This window comes from Apaloderma vittatum, unplaced genomic scaffold (genome assembly GCF_000703405.1).
Source record: "Apaloderma vittatum isolate BGI_N311 unplaced genomic scaffold, ASM70340v1 scaffold43700, whole genome shotgun sequence".
In the NCBI taxonomy this organism is placed as follows: Eukaryota; Metazoa; Chordata; class Aves; order Trogoniformes; family Trogonidae; genus Apaloderma; species Apaloderma vittatum.
Genome location: NW_009695889.1, coordinates 1 through 22,163, shown reverse-complemented (window position 1 = coordinate 22,163; position 22,163 = coordinate 1). Strand labels below are relative to the sequence as shown.

The 22,163-nt window shown below is 43.6% G+C and overlaps 1 protein-coding gene across 1 annotated transcript; it reads left to right on the top strand.

The window, feature by feature from the left end:
* Nucleotides 1-252: 252 nt before the first annotated feature.
* Nucleotides 253-21,289, top strand: LOC104269870 (ankyrin-3-like; the record flags this gene model as incomplete). Its single annotated transcript, XM_009872639.1, has 4 exons — nt 253-925; nt 2,915-3,293; nt 16,744-16,833; nt 19,886-21,289. Coding segments are annotated over 3 exons (1,118 nt in total), but the record flags the coding sequence as incomplete, so codon positions are not given.
* Between the last annotated feature and the right edge of the window lie 874 nt (nt 21,290-22,163).

The following is a 22,163-nucleotide window of genomic DNA, read 5'->3' as shown; positions in this document are numbered from 1 at the left end:
CTGAAATTTTTACAGACTATTTACAAAATAGTCAGAAGTACTGGCTTCACAGTACTATTCACTAGCGGTACTCTGGTTTTGTTCTATCTGTTTAGGACAAAGTAAAGAAATCTATCAGAACTGCATTTGTTCTTATACACCTGCACCTCCTCATACGTTTCGTACTTTTTGTAACTCATGAATCATTTGACATTTGCTTATTTGTTGCTCCATGCTTCATCCCAGTCAGTCCAAATGTGCTGTCTTCCTTAGGTTATCCCAACATTCAAGTGGAACTGGAAACTCCCACTGGGTTGCGCTTCGTGCCGCCCACCCCTTTCCATCAGGATGATTTCTTTAGCGACACCTCTAGCCTAGAGTCACCCCTTAGAACTCCCAGTAGACTGAGTGACGTGTTAGTGACCTCCCAGGGGCATATAGATGGTACAGCAGCAGCACCACCAGTGGTGACTGAAGAAGACACTTCACTGGACGACAGCAAACTCGATTTCTCAGTGCCTAGAGAAGGAACACCTAAAGATATTTCCGTAGGCGAGAGCCAGTTGGAGGAAGTGGACCTTAAGGATTTTCCGCGGTATCTTGGTAGTTATGGCGGGATATCAAAAGATGCTAAACAAAGGCAGAGTGAAGAGACTAGTAAAACAGGAGTAAGGACTGAACAGCCTAAGAGAGAAAAGTCTGGTACTGATGAGGAGATGACAGAAGAGAAGTTTAAATCTCTGTTTGAGGACATTCACCTGGAAGAAGGAGCTGAGTCTGAGGAGATGACGGAAGAAAGAGTATGGTCAATACTTAAAGGCGTTCAACAAGCAGAACACGAAATGTCTTCAATTACAGGTTGGCAGCCTGACTCGTCAAGTGTCACTGAACCACCGACATCAGGACGCAGAATAGGTGGTAGCCTGCTAGATCGCTTGGATGATAGGTGAGCACCTTTGTATAAGAGTGTGTGTGTAAGCAGACCTTCCCATGTTGTTTTTACCTCCAGGAGCACTACTGAGGCTGCTGTTCTACTATTCTATGAGAATATGTATATATGCATCTCTATATATGGATATGCATATATATAGGACAGAAAAAGTAAAAACTGACTCGATTTGGCCCCAGGCATATTTGTCTTTTAAAATGTTTATCAGGTTTCATTCTTAATATAAATATTTTAGAAGTAGTTTATATTATGTTTAGTGGGTAATTTTACTTTTCCTGTTCTTTATCTTATGCATTCCTATTTTAATTAATCTAAGTGATGCATAGATGTAAGTGAAATCGAGGACTGTAAAACGTACATTGTCTGAAATCGTTTGATTTCTTGAGTACCTTTTCAGCAGTCCTCCTTTTCTTTGTATCTCTTTGCCTTCCCTCAGATAGTTGTTACTTTTTTCCATAAGCCAATTTTTAAATTGTCACTGTTTTTATAACACTTACTTCAAGTGTGTTATGTCATGCTGATTTACTAGACTTGTAAGGAGATGAGTTGCACAGCACAAGAAGGTCAGAATGGTGATACCAAATCCATCTAGTCCCATTGTGTCCCAGAAGTGACTGCAGAGGATGCTCAGGGAAGGAGGAGAGGGGACATACATGCTCTTCTCCTCCTGTACTCTCACAAGCTTCACTTGCTTTCAGCATAATGACATGCTGAGATGGATGCTCTTATTTACCCTCAATGCATATCTCTTGCGTGAGCTTTTCCACCTCCCATTGGACCTACTTAAGCTTTCAACATTCACAATATGTCTTGCTGTGTTCAGCCTTACTGGTACCCACTGGGTGAAGAGCAGGAACCTGCCTTTCTTTTGAATGTGGCCCCCCTGATCACTAATTGAAGGAGCCAGGTCTGCAGGAGCTGTAAATCAGCAGAGAATGATTATCTGCAGAGTGATCATTTGTCTGTCAGCAGTTTACATCCTTTGCAGCTTTGACTCCGGATGTTTTAAGGTTCCAGGCAGCATTAGACACTCTCTTATTCAATCCAGTGGGAATTTGGCCATTGATTTCAGCAAACTGATTGTCTTTCAGGAATGTAAAGCACTTGATATACTACCGATGCCATTTCTGTTGTTAAGCAAGCATTGTTCTGCATTTTATATTGTGTTAAATTAGTAAATTAGATCACTTCCTTAAGAAGATAACATACTGATTTCTAATGAGATGAATTGAATTTGCTACCTTTTGTAAGAGTTTTGCTGGGAAATAGCTCTAGTTTTTTTCACGTGTACAGTCATAGTGCTTATCTAAAATCAAGCAAAAATGCAAGAGAGAAGAAAGAATGCACCTAGAAGTGCAGGATAAATGTGTCCATAGGTAGTCTGAGGCAAAATTTTGGTCAGCTTTCTATGTTGTAGCAACCTGTCTGGCCTTTACCTTTGTGTATTTTTGGAAGTCTGCACCGTCTAAGGTTTTATTTTCAGATGCCAATATTTTTTTTAAGGGCATGGCTTATCTGGGGTTCATATATTGTAGTTTGGGGAAAAATAACATATTTGGTCATTAACGATAATCGCATGTTAACAGATACTTTCATCACCTTCTTGGTTAGAGAGCAAGTTAAAGAATCCATGCCTGAGGGATTTATCTCATGATTATATGAGGCAAATGGTAGGTTTTGTGTATTTTTCTTTCTCTTTTTCCTTCCCTCTCCCAGTGGAAGGGGATTAACATAAAACTTTTGGCCTTGTTTCCAGTGTTCACCATAGTCCCATTGCTTCTGAAAAGATACCATGATGCACAAGACATGGCTATTGAATAGATTGATGTTTGCAAGCCGAATTTAGAATTTTACTTTTCTCTGTCTGGAACGTATGCACTAAGAATAAAAGCTTAGAGAATAAAAGTAAGAGGCTCTGTGCTGTGGCCTTCTGCATGTGATTTAAGCACTGAATGGCTATCTGTTCTTTTTTCCTTTGTCTTGTAGTTCGGACCAATGTAGGGATTCTGTTACCTCATATGTCAAAGGCGAAGCAGGGAAGCCAGAAACAAACGGAAGCCTATCCGAATCCACGACAGAGTCGAAAACTAAATCCTACATCCAGGAATCTTTAAATGATGTGGGAAAGCAGAGTGACAAAGAAGTCCTGAAAACAAAGCCCCAAATTTCAGCTGGTACTGATGAGCAAACATTATCATCAACAGCATATCAGAAATCTTTGGAAGACACTAGCAAGCCAACAACAGAAGGCAACAAAATATCTGTGCCTGTCAGTGTGAAGAAGATGAGCTGGAGTACTTTGGAAGATGGCAAGCCAAGAACAAGCATCCAAGAGGAGGAGGGAGCAGTAATGTCTGAACAGAAGGTACAGTATGTCCTGTAATAATTAACTGTGTGAGGAGTCTGTATGGCTGGACATATTTTTCTGTAAGACTTGTAATGTTGTTTGTGACAGAGTGTCGTTTTGTTATTGTTTTCTTTCTTATCCTTCTTTATGCTTTTTCTATTTATTGCTAAATTAAGAAAAATGGAAGTTAGTGGGAATTTGTTTTGCAGTGTGAATAGAATGAGGTGGAGTCAGGGAAGGCAGAGGAGCTGAGCAGGGCTGCATAATCCTCTGCCTGACTGGCCCTGAGCCCTGGAAGGGGTTAGAGCAGCTGTTGGGATGCCATCCCGCATCGCTGGGGAGCAGAGCCCTTTCCTGCCCTGACATACCACCTATGCAAACCGTGCCACACAGCTCAGCTGTCCTCATCTGCTTCCAGTAAGGTGTTGTCCACTCTTTTTGTGACATTAAAGTGAGCAGAGATATAGGGACTCTTTGGCCTCTATCCTCCTTCTTGTCCCCAACAGACCCTGTGGTTTTTCACTCTGTTAATTTGCAGGAAAATAATTTTGGGGGGTAATATTTAATCTTCTCCTTATGTTTTTTTTGTTTCATGGCCTCGTTCCTCCCAATCAAAAGATTTCCGAATGTGTAAAGCACTTTGCCAGGTGGTGGTTCTTTCTTCTTAAAACACTGTAGAGGGGCTCCTCTTCATTTCTACCTTGTCCAGCTTGCACATCCTTAACTGCAAAACCTCAGTCATAAGTTGGGGGTTTTTTTGATAATGAAGATTTTAGTAACTTTCCCATTTGCTCATATTTATTTTCCAGAAATTTAAAATAAAGTTAATGGAAAGAATGGCACATAGCCCCATAGCTGCCTGCACCTCCCACTCCAGCAGTGGGAGGATTGCCACGAAATAGACCACAGGGCCACAGGGAACCAGGCTGCAAAAGGGAATTGCAGTGTTTCTTCTACATTCCTCTCTCTTCTGGGATTGTCTTTTCCTGGGCATAATGCTGGAGAAGATTATAACTTCTGATAGTGAGGTATTTCAGTAGAATTGCTTCTACATGATACAGTGTGGTGAGGTTTTTTTATTATAGCACAATAAAAATGTTGGCTGTGGTGGGCTGCAGTAAATCATTCAGGTTTAAATTAGTTCATTTTAAACTATTCTTTCGATTATAAAACCAAGAGTTCTTTTATTAGATGGTAACATAATCAGTCTCAGCATTTATGCAGCATATGATTGTTATTATCTTGTTATTAGTTCGTGACACAGTTGAAGCAGTGAAGATCTTTCCTAATGTTCACTAATTGCTGAATACTTTAAAAATGTAAGAGCCTCCTGCAAAGGCAATTAAAGGCAGATGGCAGAGTTCCTTTAGTCTTGGTAGGCTTTGGGTCAGACCTCAGGCTGACATGATTGTGTTCAGTTTAAACTCAAGAGATAAGTGTAGATGCACATTGTAACGTGCTGAGGCTGTGCAACAACACTGGGCTTCCCCCTCTGGATTCCCATCAGTGAGAAGATGAGTTGTCCTCCACTTCTGTTTGCTCTTTACTTTTGGATATTCCATTTGGATTGGGAAGAATAAGAGTGTGCATTTTTTTATGCGAGCTTTTTGCACTACTTTTACTTTATTGGTAGAGGGTGATAATCTTATCTTCTAAATAACAAGTCTTTTTATAGATGTGATCTTTGAATAAACTGGTATCAGAAAATAATGTAATTTCTAAACGCGGGTCTCTCACAATAGGTAGCAAACTAGTGTTTGTTAGAATGACAACAAGAATTGCTTTTAATATCTTTCTTCTAATCTAATTTGAAGTCAATAGTTTAATTACTAACAGTGCTATTCATGGTGAGAAGACTCATGAGCTGTCATGAGAACAGGGAGAGAACTTCAGCTACAATCTTTTTGCAAGGCATTCTTCAGATATGCTCCATGAAGAGGAAATTATGGAAGAAACAGATTTATTTTTGTGGAAAGAAAGGAGGAACAAAATAAAATTACTTCCCCAAAATAAGAGATTATCTTCTGTGACCCATTGGGAAAGAGCTGAGAATCAATAGTCATCCACCTGTGGGGTGAGGGCTGTATTAGCGTTTTGGCACACAGTCTGCAACAAGAGATAAACTCGGATGATTGATACTGCGCTACTGCCTGGGGACGTGGATGAAATGAATTGTTGACCTCGTCCCAAGTCCGCTTAAATGCCCAAAAGTTTACAAAAGCAGTGCAGTAACAATGTAGGCCATGCACTTCCCTTATGAATGCTCAAGCATCAGATTCCAGTGATCTCTTTAAATGAGAGGAGCACAGCACAGTTGCGCTGCTGTCCCAGAAAGGATGATGTCCACTGTGTGGTCACGGTGACTCCCAGTCTCAGAATTCCAACACAAATAAGCCACTTGAAGCTGTTTATTAAAAAATAACTCTTCCTCCAAAACCTTTGTGTGCTTTGGGAGTCGTCTGCTTCTTGTTACTTCTTCAGGACAGGGTCAGATTATAATTTTTTGTATGTGTGTTTGGCTAGTGTCAGAGGACAGCAGGAGACTTTGCACACAGATGAATACTGTCATCCTGCCCTAAATGCTTTTTGTTACATAGTCCTTTTTCTCCTCCACCCACCTATGCCTACTTTCATTTTACACATCATTTATGAGAAGTGCTTCTTGTTTGGGATGTGTTGGGCCAGATTCAAAGAGAAGAACGGAAATGCAGTTAGCAATACTTACTATTCATGCCTTTTAAATCAGATTTGGGCTGTCATCGAACAACTATAGAGAAAATTTTCAAATTTCTCTGTTCAGAAAAAGGCTGGTTCAGCCAAGCATCATGTGAGAAGGACCTCTGCCCTGTGTCTGTCACACACATAGGTATGAAGCCCTCCACCACGTATGTGCACACAGGGCTGCTCAGCTCCAAAGCCGAGTAGCTCTTTGGGTTTCAGAGGGGAAAACATTGTGGCTGTCTGAGGTGCCAGGGTGAAGTAGATGCCTGCACGTGGCTGTTGTACCTCCTGACACCAACCTGAGACCAGTGTCAGGCTATTCTCCCTTGTACTAACCTGAGGTCTTCCAGTTCCCTTCTTAGAAAGTTGCAGAATGATTGTACTTTACGCTAGAGTGTAAGGTTTAGAAATTTCACAGGTCAGATACATTCCAATTACCATTTTCTAAGTTTTAAGAGCTGCTGAGATATTCCATGCCAGCTGTACTTATCAATCTACAACAAGGAGCATATACTTCAGGAATAAATTTACAAGTCATTATGTACATACTAGAGGCAGGAGAAACACTGTCCACGATAACCTCTGTTTTCTTCTCCTAGTCCTGATCAGCATGTTCTGTCTTGCAAATGTGCTGTTCAAATGTACTAAAACTGCATTTGTTAGGGATGTAGTGACAGTGACAGTGAGACTGAGAGTGATTCAAGCTCAGATGAAGAGCAGAGAATTACTACAAGAGTTTACCGACGGCGGTTCATTCTGAAGGTATTTTGTGATTTGCGTTCCTGAGGCGACGTTGGCATGGACGTGGGTTTGGACTGCTATGTCACAATGTCAGTTTTTGCATACTGGAGTCCCTCTGGTAGTGTCGGTGTGTATTGATAACCAAGAGCTAGGTGGCCTTTTCTACCTTAACCCAGAAGTTTATGATTGTCTTCTGCTGGAAAACAGCTGTGCTGCATGGCATGTTGTGTCCTTCACTGCCACTGTTCTGCATGGCACCTTAAAGACTATAGCTAGTGCTGTGTGTTGGTGTGATGTAGAACAAAATTATTCGCGCACAGGTATGGGTGAATTTTTTTTTTTTCCTCTATTCCTTAAAACCATCAAAATTACAAGTTAAAATTTTCAGGAATGTACTTGAGTGGAATAGAGGAGAGTATGAGCCATGCATTCTGACTGAAACTTGTCCTAAGTGCTTAATGCATTCTGGAAAACCTCCTCAAAACAGCAGATGATCCTGATTTAAAACCTACCAAAGTTAATGAGTCTTTTCATTGCCTTCAGTAGGCTTTATTTAGTATATTTGTTTACAGATGGCCTTTATTTACAGCACAATGTACTTTGTGTACTGATAACAATGACATAATCATATAAATAATTGCATTTACTCTCACATTTTTTTGTTATGTGGTCGTATACTATGGCATGATTTGCCTGCAGCATATAGCATAAGAAAATAATTCTGCATAAGAAACCAATATGTTAATCCCTCAGTAACTTTAAGAATTTATTTGATTCTTATTAGAAAATCATGTAGTCAAGCCACAAAAAAGACAGCTGGCTACCATAGTGCTATTGCAGCACTAGCTGAGTTTGCCAAAGATATAATTGTTACTTTAGGAATGATTCGTGACACTGATTGCATGTATCTCTACTGCTGTTTGCATGCTTTGTGGAGAAAAATACACATGCAAGCACCGCACCTTCTGGGTGATGTGGATGGCAGATGGGCTGCTCTGCGCAGCTACTGCTCTGTGCAAGGTACGGACACTTTCAGAAAAATCAGGATAACATTTCTGATTGTCTTCACCCTGAATTTCTTTAGTATACAAGTCGTGCTTTTGTTCAGGACAAGGAATTGCAAAAATGAGCTCAGCAGAAGTGAGTATTTTGCTTGGTACCGCATCTTTACAAGTGGAACCTGCTGCCTTCCATCACGAGCCTTTGGCAGGTCGGGTTGTAACCCTTCCTCAGTAATTCCTTTTACAGATAAGACACGACTGGTCAGGAATAGGAATGTAGTTGATGTTTTCAAATGGGGAAGGTGACCTGTGGGTGGTTACAGGCCCTGTAATGTTCTGGTAAGACATTAAAGTGTCCATGTGCTGTAATTCTTAAAGGCTGCATAGTTGGCCTGTGGCTGAGGTCCCGCACCCAATTTATGCCTGAGCTATTTTAGTGCCCACGGGTTTGGAGTCAGGAAATGTCGGAGTAGAAAAGACGAAATACGTAAAAGGCAGCCTTCACTTGCAAGCACATCCACTGTGTTTAGAGAAAGGCCTAGAAAATTGTTTTAAAGTGTGGTGGTGTAATTTGGGGTTGAACTTTTAACAGAGCAATGGTTAAAGCGGCGTCCCCAGTGCTGTAACCTGCAGCCGGTGCGGAGGCAGCTGGGAGGGTGTGCAGTGGCGAGTGGAGGCGGCTGAACTGCTCTGTTGGGAATGTGTCTGATCTGAACTGCATTAGAGCTGTATCTGCCTCTTGATTAGAAAATGCATGTGATACTTCTGTCATTTGCTGATGATTTATAGCTTCTTTTTTATTCCCCACTCTGCATCTCAAGACTAGCTTAAAACAGAACAAGAAAAATTTTCAAGGCAGTAACCATCTGACCTTTTAAAGAAAGAGTTTGATAGTGGAAACAACCATCTCAATAAGTATATTTTGATCATGTAAAGTTCATGAAATGGTGATATGAAACAGAAGAATCGAGCTCTAACACGGGTGGGAACCTGGACTTGAATTGCTGCACATTGCTGGGAGCAGAAGCTCAGTCCGGGTTAACGGAAATCCCTGCGGGAGCAGGCACAGGCTGAGGAACAGCTCCTCGTTCAGGGAAGAGGTCTCAGGATCGAGTGTTCAGAGGCGCAGAGCAGAGTGAGAATACCTGCGGTGTTTCTGCCGCAGGGCCCCGCGCAGCGGCGGGGAGCAGCAGGCCCTGAGAGCCCGTCCTGTGGCCACTGTGCCCCACAGCCCCGGGGCCCCTCTCCGAGGCTCGACCAAGCGGTAACGAGAGGGTAATTGGTCTCTCCTTCTACTCTTGTGTTTTCTGACACTCCTGGCTAGCCAAATAGTTGTTAAGGGGCGATGCAGAGTAGGAAGTAGGGGCATCTTCCCACTGGCTCTCCCGCCTCCCCGGCAGCCCGCCTGCCACACGCTGACCATGGAACGCCCCGGTGCTTTTCTCCAGTCATGCCTGGACTGTGGGAGCACTCATCTTACACTGCCTTATGCTATGGTTACGCAGGAGCCAGCCCTAGAAATCTTTGCTGGGTTTGCTTTCTCTGGGAGAAAAACCAAAACAACTATCCTGAAGCTCTGAAAACCCTGGATGGAGGCTTCCTAAGCACGTGGTGGTGCTGTGCCCGTGCCGCCAGCCCGCTCCGCCGGCTTGTGCACCCCCTGCCCCGTGCAGAGTGGCGCTGGGGAGCTGTGCTTATGCACCATGGGCTGTGTTCCTTACTGCCTGCGTGTTGCGTTCAGAGCAATGGAGCTGCTGATGTAGCCTGCAGGGATAAAGTTTGGTAATGCCAAAACCTTGAGGATAAATTGAGTCCTGTGGAAAAAAAAAGGCTTTTCTCTGTGCCTCCACAGCTAGTGTCAGGGCTTGAATTGCTTCATTACCTTTGTTCTTCTTTCCCAACTTGTTTTTCCTCTGAATGCCATTCTGCATTATTGCTAACACTGTTATTTCCGTTTAACTGCTACCTTAGTTCTCTGTCCTGGCCCAAATATGGAGAAAGGCTTTTCTCTCCCCTGGAGGTATTTTCCCAGCAGTCCGAGAGCTGACTCCTGTCAAGCGCTCAGCACTCTGAAGCACATTCCCATGGGATTTAGCACTTCAGAGGGCTGAGCCCATAAAACCAGACAAGCAAGGACCGATGCCCTGTTTCCACATGTAATGGGATCGTATTCTAACCCCAAGGTAGTGCAGATGTTTTTGGTTTTGCTTCCTTTCCCCTCTTCTGTTCACATGCTAGATTGATGGGACGGGGCATTGCAAAAGGAGCCGGGTTTTATGGTAGCACAGGAATGCAGGCAATTAGCACACAAGGGAAAAATAAGAGTGCTGCCACAATGTGCACATTCAGAGCCTGATCCAAAGCTCCTTTTATTCAGTCATGACAGAAATCAGTGTCTAATTTTTCGTGCTTTTTCAGAGGTTGTTAAATCTTTCATGGGTACAAATTTTTGGCAAAAACTGTTTAGTAAGATTCTTGCCAAAAGATTTACGGTAGAATTTTGTAATGGAAAATAAAATACGTTTCTAAGCAGAGGTTATTCAAATCTGATGTCATTTTGTCTCTTGTATTTTGTTTTTTCCTGCCAGTCTTTATTAAAGATTTATTAGTCTCTTTCCATGCATTTTGCCCATGAAACCCCCCATGAAATTATTGATTGTAGAGGGTTTGGTTCAGCCTGTGCAGGAGGAGTGGTATGGGAGCCTGAGAAGCAGTCAGTCAAAACTAGGATCTTGTGATGCAGAGGAAACGTATTTATGGAAAGTGAGATTGTGGCTATCCTGTAGGTGGAAAGTAAGGGCCTTTACCCCAGGTGAGGCACACAGGAAGTATTTCCATTTGTGTATTCAGCAGGGCGCAGCCTCTCCTCTGCAGTCCCTGCCAGGCTGGGAGAGCTGCAGAATTGCTCTGCTCCGTAAGTGCCCTCACCCCAGGAGGGACCGACAGGGTCGAAGCTGCTGGCCTCAGTAAGATAACGTGGAGATAAATTAAAACACAGGCTACAAATGCAGTTAGAAGGTCTGTTCGTCATGTTGTCCTCTGTGCAGCAAGCAGCACAGCAGTACTGGACTATACTCTGCCCCATGCACGGCACCGTTTCCTTTCAGGTCTCCTCAGCTTGTCTGTTGGTTTGTTGGTGGGTTTTTCCCCCCATCTATGGCTTTAGCAATGCATCTGCAAACAAGCAAGTACAGACTCAGCACAGGCACAAACAGTCTCTCGTGGCATCTGATTAACAAGGTCTCCCTGAGTAGGTGGAACTCACTAATGAAAATGACCTTAATGAAAGATGTTTCTTCCTCCTGCTACTGCCACAGAGGCTTGAGACCCCAAGCAGACCCAGGTGCAGTTGCCATTTATGCATTACAAGAGTGTGATCTCGAGACCGAAGGGATTACATCTCGATGGTGGCTTAGGCCAGTAGGGTAACGGGCCTGAGCGCTCTGTACAGCTCCTCTTCCTATTGCAACATTGCCTCTGGTCTTCGGCAAAAATAAGTATTTAGGATCTTTCCATGTTGGTTATTTCCACCTGCTTTTAAATTCCTTTTTATCTGTCTGGGTAAAAGACATTGAGCCGCACCTTTTCTCCCCTGTTACAACAACACTAGACATATAGGAGGAAGAAAAGGGGCTATTATCCCTCTAGTAACAAAGCAAACATAAAAGAAAACCAGAGCTCTGACAAATCTGCAGTGAACTTTGGCACAATGCTGCAGCACTGACTGTATAACTCCATTTATCTGGAGGTCCCTGGGAACACCCATAATCTGCAAATAACTGTTAAGAAAATCAGTAGAGCTGGCAAAAGACTTTGAGGAAGCTGCTCTTTGCTTCTCCTGCCCTGGGGAGCAGCAGAGAGAGGATACTAGCTGGTTTTGGCAGGACTACACTCCAGCGAGCAGAGTGACGTTAAAGCACTCTGCTTTGCAAAGCTTCCTGGCATTTTCTGGGGCTGAGGCTTGCAGACTGCAGCCTTTGTATGGCTTAGTCCCAGGGATATAACCGAGCTTCCAGTAATCGCGGTATTAAGTTTTCTCCCTGCCTTTCTAAAGCTCTTGGTATTTTGACAGTGATTTTGACTGGTCAAGGGTAAAATGAAGCCCACATAAGTATGATGCAGCAGAAAGAATTTTATTCTTTAGCTGTGACGCAGATGCACCAGCTTTGTGTTTAAAAACAGCCTTTGTTGACAAGGTCATCTAATGTGCCATTGCAACCCAAAGCTGGTTTGAGAACTGACGAGTAACTCTGCCAGTGGGTAAGGCTTTTTTTCCTAGCAAACGTCTGTTTTTATAACGGCATAGGATTAGAAATGTCAGTAAATCAGATCTACCTCCTGCCAATTGTGAGCCCTCCTGCAATTTGTTTAACTACCCACCAGCAAGAGAATTGTGAAAGCTGGATTTCATGTGTGCTGACTGCTGAGTATTTACAGCATTTATCCTTAAACTGTGCTTAAAGGAGCATGTAGCTAATTAAAAAGCAAGATTCGTCATACCTTTAAAACTGCGTTTTCTTTCAAGAGACATCTTTCAGTGCATCAATACATTTTTAATTTTAAAGCTGAACACAGTAATTCTCACTAGCTTGTTTTAAGGAGTAACCTTGCTAACAGTGGCAGTAAGGAGGCAAAGGATCAGTACACGCAGGCAGTGTTGGCATGCCAGGTAGTCTGGTGATCTTGCTACTGGCCATGTTTTTTTATTTCTGTTTTTCATGAGTTTTACTGCAGTGGCTTTGGAGGTTCTACTCATGAGAGGCACTCTCCCCATATCTTTGTGTTCCATGGGATGGGAGGGATGTCTGGGCCATGTAGGAACCCATTGGGGAGTCTGTAAGCCCACAAGTTGAGGGGCCAGGAAAGAAATGTGCAGCTAGTTCCCCATCTGCTATGCTTCTGATTAAAGTATTAAGCCTCCAGAATCTGCATTTCCTCCTATTTCATTGTGGCTAGGAAACCCCACAGGTTTCAGTTCCCAAAACCTTACCCAGTCGCTGCTCCCCTGCTGCAGCAGCAGTGCCCGTGCCCTTCTCGCTTCTGCTGTCTCGCTCATGAGAAAGGAAGGAGTGGGCTGCTGTCGCTGGGGCCCCACTGACGGGGGGAGCCAGCCCCTTACTTCCCTCCGCCTGAGCGTAGCCTGACACCCCTGCTTAGGCAGATACATAATTTCTCCCTCCCGTGACCCCTCAGCAGGGTCCTGGGGCATCTGCCTGGCTGTGGAGCCCGACCTTCTCTCTGTGATGCTTCCTGAAGCATCGAAGGTCAGCAGGTTTTACGGTTTATGTATAACCTGCAAAGACGTAGGGGAAAAGTCACATAAAGTGTCTGAAACTGTTTAATGATTTAATTATCAAGTAGTGATTTTGATGCAGCTTTCAATATGAAATAAGCAAAAATTCTGCATGTCTGAATGATGACAAATGCTGACCAGGGGCTCAGTTAGCGACCTGAGCTGTGCTCTGCCCTTCAGTGCTCCCCTTGGGCTTCTGCCTGCTGCAGTCCCTCTGAAGTGAGGAACATGGAAAAGCTTGGCTCTAGAAAACACCGCAAACGGCTTGTAAACAAAAAGAAAGGTTTATTTGGTTTAGAGCTTAGAAATAGCACACAAACCTAATGTTACAATGTACATATTGAAAAAGCTGTGTTTGCAGGGAAAACGGTTTAAAAAATAAACATGGCATCACTATATTTGTTCATTATAGAGCAATGCCAGAAGCTTATGTAGACAACTATGTAGCGTATAGACCACAGTAAATAGGAATTATATTTACCCTGTACTGTTTAGTATGTGGAAGCATTATAAAAGCTTGACATTGAGCTGTAATAATCTCATTTAAAATATTATTTTATTGTAAATAGTGAAATAATTTGTTTTATTCAATGTTTCTTTCTGCTTCCTCCCTCTAGTTGCCATTTTTTCCATAGTGGGTTGAGGATGGGAGGAGAGAAAAGTTTTAGAGGTTTTTTTGTTTGTTTAAAGGGTTGTTCATTTTCATGTGGAAATTTTTCAGCAACATGATGATTATATTTGTTTTATTTATATGAAATAAATAAGCAGAGTCGATGGATATTTTTGAAGCATCAAATGCAGTGCTTGCCTCAGCCCCCAGGTTTGGAAACAAGACTTCATCAGGCAAAACTGTCAGACTTCTGGAACAGAAGTTCACGACTGCCAGCGAGCCTTAGAACTCTAAAGTAATGCCATGTATTTATAATTGGAGCCATAATTCTTGCAGTGGTGTTAAGTCACTAGCATAGCAGTTAGGAAACTGCTTTTGCATTTATTTATGCCCGTCCTGTAAATTTCTGGTGTTCTAAGAAGCAATGGCTGGGGTGCTGCCGATGTCAGTAAGCGGTGCACCGGGCTGCCGAGGCTCCTCGGCAGGCGTAACCGTGCTGGGAAACCTGTGTCACGTAAGATACCTTTCTCCATTTTGTAAATGCTGAGGAGTCTTGTCTTTTGTGCGTGTGTTTAAGGTCTTGTGTTTAGCAAGTTATAGGCAGAGCTGTCTTTTTAAAGCTCAGATTTCCCCCACCTTATTTAGGTGCTAGACCATGTTTCAGCGTATGCTGGGCCCTGAGAAGCTGTGAAAAGCTAATGGATGTCTGGTTAGAGACTACATCTCCATGAATTTTTGCCTCCATCTCCTAGGACTCAGGCTGACCGCCAGATGATTTGTTGCCCAGAGAGCTTCGTGTCATGAATTAGTTAATAAGAGCAATGTGCTAGCAGTAGAATAAATGCACAGGTATTGGCATGCTAAATGAGCAAGGCTTTCATACTGTTTGTGTGACATAAAGCAAACTGTTACATAAAGTTGAAGCTAGCATGTGCTTGTTGCTTGGATTGATGTGGAAATATGTGTGGGTTTGGCAGAATATAGGCTATATTGCTAATCTTATAACACGTTCTTTAGGGTGAGGAAGCAAAAAACATTCCTGGTGAATCTGTAACAGAGGAGCAGTTTACCGACGAAGAAGGCAACGTCATCACAAGAAAAGTAATCATGAATTACATCACTGCTCTGAGTCTTTGCATTCAAGTAACTTCTTTTAATGTACTTTCTCCCTTCAGAATCTAGGAAAAAAAAAATCGATACTTTTCATGTATTGCTTCCCACAGATCACCCGGAAGGTAGTAAGACGTGTTGTTATCCCCCATGAGAGGAAAGTTGGTGAAATGGTAATGGAACGGGGACTACCAGGAAATAACAGTAGACACAGAGGGTTGTGTTGACTGCTAGAAAGTGCTGCTAAAGGGCTGGAGGTTTGCATTTAACGAGAAGCCTTGGCAAAGCGCGTGCTTGTGGTTATTGACAAGTTGTGCGTTTGGGTAACGGGGCAGGGGCTCTCTTCATGCTGTGTGCAGGCAGGGGCTGTGTCAAGGGGGCTCGGCTGAATCCTGTCGGCACATAAGCATTAAGGTCTGCTGCTGTGTAAGAGGCAGCTTAAACCGTCCCTTTGGGCCCTGTTTTGTGCCGGCAAGATGAGCCATGTCTGCGGGTTCGGTTAAGCCCTTGCAGAATTTGTGCCTCACACCCGTAGGTGCAGTGTGCTGCTTCAAAGGAATGAGCCGCAGTCTGGTCTCCACCGGCCTCTCACTCATCGGTGTAATACCCCTGTGCAATACTCCTGGGGGTCTGCAGGATTCAGGACAGCCTGAACACACCCAAGCAATAGTTCCCTTTACAGGCAAGCACTGAGACAGGATTTTGTCCCCGGCAATAAAAATCAGAAGCTCTTCTGCAAGGCTGGACTGTACCCAGCTTCAGGACGCCCAGAAAGAAAGGAGGGCAGCGGGAAAGGCACACCTGTAGTGGCCCAGCACACCCCAGCTCCTCTTGCCAGGGCGCTGGGGGTACGGGCAGGGGTGGGCAGGCTGTGCCCTGAGCTGTTCTCTGCCCCAAGGAGGCCATGGGGGAACAGGCAGTGCCTCTGGAGAGACAAATGGCTTTGGGGAGCTCATGCCTTGTTCCCCAGTGCATGGCCCTGGTGAAGTTGTCATTGGGGTAAATGGAATTTTTGTCTGAGTGAAAACAGATTCAGAAACAAGCAAAGACAACAAATACTCTTTATCTGCTGGTAATAAAGAAAAAAAAAAAGGAAAAGGAGCGGGGAGACAATGACACAGAAACAGGAGAGTTGAAACAAACACATTTCCATCCCCTCTTTCATAATCCTTTATCAGGTTAAAAATAAATCGTGCCCAGCAAGGGGAAAATATTTCCAATTTGCTACACCAGATTAGATTAGTCAGAAACTACAAATAGTTACAAATACATCAATGCAGATCACCCAAGGGGTGAATTCTGCCAATAACCACACATAAACGGATGCCTTTTTCTGATGCGAATGAGGCTTGTGATTACTGGAGTATTTATTTTTAGACGATTATTGAGCTACTTCTAATGAGCAAAGATGAACTTAGTTTTGGGGTTTGCTGTTTTAAAGTCACTGAAACCTGCACTACTTGTCACTGTCACTGTTTTTACTTCTGTGTTGCTTCAGTGGTGGTTTTTGCTGGCTTCCTTCCTCCTCCCTTTATTCCATTACTAACTCGCTCACTTTAAAGCACAGACATTGTGAAACATCATAACAGCAACCACGGCCTATGCTGTTGGGAATGTCGGCCAACCCTGGCTGACCAGGGAGGCCCTTTGGGAAAGGTGATTTTCCTTGATGGTGGCGCTGAATCCCGCTGCAGTTGGTGGCAGGGGCTCTGCTGAGGGCTGCCAGTCGGGCACTCCAGCCGAATTTCGGTCGTGCCGAAATTGTAGAGCTGTGTTTTCTACTGGAAGATGATATTTCAGGCCTGTGCTTTTGCAGCTCAGCAGAGTGGATAAGCAGATCGTGTGTATCTTTGAAATGAAGTGTTAATGTGATTTAACAGCTTTTTACTTATCCTGTTACAGCAAAATGTGGAGCCTGTTTTGGAAGCAGGTTTATAATTACGGGCGCTCTCTACAGACTATGTTAATGTTTATACTTTTCCTTTAAAGCAGGGAGAAGCTTATAAGGTTAAGACAAAGAAGGAAGTCAGACACGTGGAGAAGAAAAGTTACTCATGAAAGCTGAAAGCCGACCACCGAACGGTCAGTGTGATCAGTTTTCTTCCCCTGCTAAAGCCTTTTGCCAGCCCAGCGCTGCGCAGCACAGGGGCTGGCACCTGGGCTGCACAATGGCTTGCCTCTGCTACCTTGACGTTGCTTTTGAGCTGCAAAGCTGAATAGATGGCCCTTGATCTTGCAAGCGGAAAATGACCTCGAGTCTTTGCTTCTTGGAACATAAAGCAATACTGAGGCATATGTAAGACTTTGGGGAGTTTTACAAAGTGGACTGTTTGTAATCCAGGGAACTTTCTACTCCTAAAAGTCAACTTAGATTCAAAGAGCTGCACACGGGTAAATCTACTGGAAGTGAAAGGCTTCTTCCATTGTCAGGCATGTGATCTGAGGGCACTTATGCAAGTCAAAGTCCACGTAAGAGCCGGTGAAGTATTTCATTATTTGCCAAAAAAATAGTCCTTACCGTTTCTTGTGAATTTTATTGATCCAGCCTTAACGATTGTAAGAAAACAGCATCTGACGGCATAAAGGCTTCCCAAACCAAAACTAAATGCACAAGCTAAGACACCCTCACAGGGGCTCTGTAATGATGTGGGGGATCACAGTGAAGCAGGAGGCTGTTTTGTCTCGATCATGTAGTTATAGTTACCCAGCAAACGTGCCTGTAAATATGGTAGGAGCCAGTCTGTGTCTCTTAACGCTGGTCAGCCCGCCATGGCTTCAAGTGCGTATGTTCACCACGTTCATGTCTTTTTTCCACTTAGAACTTTCCTCGGCTTTGGCAGGTTTTAGTAATTGGACAGAGTGAGAGTTTATGAAGTGCAAATCTATGTGTTTTCCTTTTCCTATACATCTGGTATAGGATTGACGGCAGGATTTAAGAACAGGATAAACTGGCCCTGGAAAATGTACCGGATAGTGATGTGGAGGTAAAGGACAGAAGCAGTGCCTCTCCCGAGTCACTAGTCCTTTGCAACTGCTGCCATGTAGGGTAGCCCCTGAAGCTGTCTGGCCCCAGGGGCTCTCTGCGCGTGTGAGCAGTGTGTGAGCAGCACCGTGGAGACCAGCGGCGCTTGGCGCACAGGATCTGGCTGAGGGCTTTGTGGGATCAAGCCCTAAGGAGTGAGTTCTGTGAGGCGACTGGTGTGCTTCCAGCATCTGGGAAGCACCTACTGCATCCATCTAGCGTGACAGCTGAATTCCTGCTTTTACTGAGAGCCCTCCCACGTGTGCTGATAGAATAATACCACTTCGTGTGGCTTGCTGCTCAACGTACTCATAAAATGTTTAATGTTTTGAAAAGGGAGGTGATTCTTTTGACACACCTTTCTCCTTCATGGAGCTTAAGGATACAGGAGACAAGCAATCTAAATAAATGGTGCTGCTTGTATGAAATTGTGTCCAAGTTGGCTCCCATGCTTCTCCACTGCCAGTCTGCAGGGGGGAAACCAGTGGAAATTTGTGAATTTGAAGGCACTGAGGGAAAGTTGAACCCCATAAGCAGTACAGATAAAGAGCCTGCTGGCATACAAGCATGATGCAACACACACTGGGGATAAGGGAGAAGCATTTAATTTTAAAATAAAATTACATTAATAAGGCAGTCCTTGCCTAATGTATGAAGCATATTATGACCTTCAGAAAGCCAGAGTCTGAGTTCCTCAGAACCAGATTTGCTCCCATGACTGCTTCTGCATGTCTCCTGTGTTTTCCAGTAGGCAGTTCTTCTGTGCTGGAGTCCCTGAGGTTCTCAGAGAGTCTGCCTTAGATAATAAACCTTTGCTCAGGGGGGAACTTTGTCCCACAAGATGAAGTTCTGTGGTCAAACTTTGATATGATAAGCATGACCAAATGTACATTAAGTAATTGTGAGCTCGGTCAAAAGTCTATCGAAAATAACTTGTCTGAATGTCGAAGTGGATGTGTTTGGGCAGACAGGGGATTCCAATAGAAAATCAGTTTGTGTCTTGATCACAAAAGACAAAGAAATCCTGTTTGCGAGGCAGAGGTGTTGCTTTTCCTTTGGATGTTTAAGAAAAATTACAGTGCTAGCTAGATTTTGCTGTAAAAGTCAAAGGAAAAGGAGTAAAAAAGGTAAAAGTTAAAAGGAAAAGCTAAGAACTTTGGCGTGCAATTCTGCAGGACAGCACTGTGCGAGCTGGTATGCTTGCTGCAGTGTGAATAGGCAGCGTTAACAGCGGGATAGATTTATGACAGCCATGGATGTGGGCAAGGACAGATTGTTTTAGCATAGAAGGAGAATGCGAGCACTCCTGGGGAATGCGTGTGGACCTGTGACCTGATTAGTAAACAGACATGTCCACGCCAGCCTGAATCCCGCAGGCGCTGGCTGCGCAAGCTGCTCTCCCAAACAGGCTTCCCCAGGTGCTGGGGAGCTCGCAGGCCTCCCAGCTGCCCTTCGCCGGTGTGTTTGGATTTCTGCTTCCCGCCTCTTTGCTGCAAGACATGGCTGGTGTACGACAGATGTAACAAACTTGCTGTCCTTATGTGTACGGCTACGTGGCTGCTTTTGGATGGGCGAGAGAGCAGGAGCTGGACACTCTCCTAGGCAGGAGATGGACGGGGCTGCTGCCCTCCCTCGCTCTGTCCTTCACCAACCCTCCTAAAGGGTGTTCCCGGCTCTCCCAGGGTGACTGGCAGAGGAGGATGTGCAAGGAGTGCAGGTTTTGCACCACTGTGGGGATGCCTGAAAACAGTAAATGAAAATGTGCCATGAAAGCATCTGCTTTCTCATTCTGGAGATGGTGCTGTTTCTTCTGCTACGCAGATTACCTGTTCCTCATCATCGACCGATCTGACGAGCTGGTACTTTGTCTGCGGTGATGAAATGCAGCATGTTGCAAACGTGTGTGTTAAATCAGTTCACAAACAACATGGGCATCTGCAGCTGCATTTTCGTTTCATGCTAGACACTCAGCTAATGTCATTACCTACCTTGAAAGTGCGTGATTTGTCCTATTGCAGAATTCCATAATGCCAATTAGAAGTTTCTTGTTTACTCAGGAAAAGGCATGGAATTGATTCTGACCTGGCTTTGTGCTGTCTTTTGTTTCCATAGGTCTGTGTGCTTTTACTGCCAGTATTCTAGAGGGGCACTCACGGAAGAAAATCAACAGGAATTAAACATTCACCTATAAAAGTGTGCGTGTGTTTGCTGCTTCCACACATTAACCGCATGGTTTTTATGCAAAAACAAACAAACAAAAAAAAACAAAGAAAAAAAAACCAAACAAAATTAATTTAGCATGAGCCAATTTACAGAGCATGGAAATTCACGTTCATTCACGGGATTGGAGGGTGCGCAGTTACCAATGCAGTGTATATACAAGATGCCATGCTGTTAACAGCTTCTTTCAAGCAGTTTGATGTCATCTCAAAAGAATTAAATTCCTGTGGCCAGAGGGAATGTATGAAGACAAAATGGTTAAACCATGGAAAGACACTAAAATTACTAAAATCCACAACAGCTCGCCTTATTTTTCTTGGACCCAAACTGTCAGGGTATAAAACACTATTTGTTTCTTTTTTAAACATCAATAGTTTTGCTGTAAATAAATAACACTGTATAAATTCTAACAGAATAGAATAAATGTTGATAAGGCACTGCCTTTTCGATCACAAACAGAATATTGCAAATGCATTGAGCAGGCTAGGTGTCTCAGACGGCTGCACCTACAGGGATATTCTGGGTGTATCTTCACAGATTCTTGTATATTAGCAATTATAATGTTTGTATATGCAAAAACGCTAGCTTGATTTTAAAAAAATCTTTAAAATCTGCTGCAAATTTAAATGATTCCCAAAATGAGGAATTCTGTAGTTCTGTGAAAATTTTTCTTCAGAGTACTAATATTTTGATGCATGTGTTTCACCTTATTTTGATTAAATCTTTTCCAGTTTTGCAAACACTATACCGCAACATGAAAAATAAGATTTTATCTGTAAACACAAAGCCCTTCATCTAATATTTGTTGCTGTTGCCAATTTTTCAATGAAATGACCTAAAACCCATAACATATACAGTAGTTGCATTATGGGGAGGGGGGTGCTATCTGTTCTCGCTTTGTAATGGGGGTAATGCTTGCAGCTTTAGAAGTGGGTTGGTGCTCTAAGGAGCACAAGTTTGGGATATTTTTAAATGAACTGAAGAGAAATTATTAGCTAATAGACTGGCAGCACGCTGTAAAATTATTACTGTATTGTGTACTGGCTATAAGATGTAGAATCTTTCAGTAAGCCAATCATCTGTAATCATCCTAGCAGTGTAATATTAGGTTGTTAAGGCTGCTGTGTTTTAAAGGGCATTTTTATTTGGGTTTTGGTGAAATACTTTAATTTGTTGATTATATTCATATGGAAACAGCATTCATTGATAATAGCTCTAATTACATATGTATGAAAACAACAAACACTGGATGATCTAGTTGATTATTTAAGCATAAAATAAATTGTGTTAAAACTCTTGGATAACGTGTATTTGGAAGTGTTCTTGTACCCTATAGACGTGCGGCTTTGCAGGGCCAGCTGTTCATCACTCCTGGCTTTTTGGTTTTTTTCCTCTCACTTTCTTTTTTTCTGATCCACCTCCTCTTCCCAGTGTGACAGACCATCACTTGGCTTCTGTCCCAGGTCGGGGGAACAGGAGGAAAACACCACAGCCAGCACATCCTCAAGCAGAGCTAAGGAAACCCATCTCCCTGGGAGGCAGGAGACTCCTCGGGCTTGGGGAAAGGACGTGTGCGACATGAGTGTGTGCAGCCTCTACTCCAACACTTGCTAACTCTGAACCTCCTTTTATTTCTTTCGCCCCATTGAGAACTAGGAAAAGCACTACCAAAAGCAGGTTTTTTTCCCCAACATGTATCAGTGAGACCAATCACCAGCTCACTGCACGTAACATTGTCGTGGTTTGACCCTGACCAGCAGCCAGGGACCCACACAGCCACTCTCTCACTCCCCCTGCTCCACCAGACAGGGGGAGAAAAATATTTCAAACGGCTTAAGGTTTGAGATAAGGACAGGGAGATCACTTTCATTTACTGTCCCGGGCAAAACAGACTCGATTTTGGGGAAAAAATTACATTTATTAAAAGAACAAATCAGAGAGGAGTAGTGAGAAATAAGAAAGAGCAAACAGATCTTAAAAGCAAAACACCTTCCCCCCATCCCTCCCTTCTTCCCGGGCTCCACATTAATCCCGGTTCCCACCCCCTCCCCCCGAGCGGCGCAGGGGGACAGGGAAGGGGGTTTACGGGCAGTTCATCCGATGTTGACTCCACCGCTTCTTCCGGTCTCCGGGGCAGGGCTTTCCACTCTTCCCAGGGTCATTGTGGGGT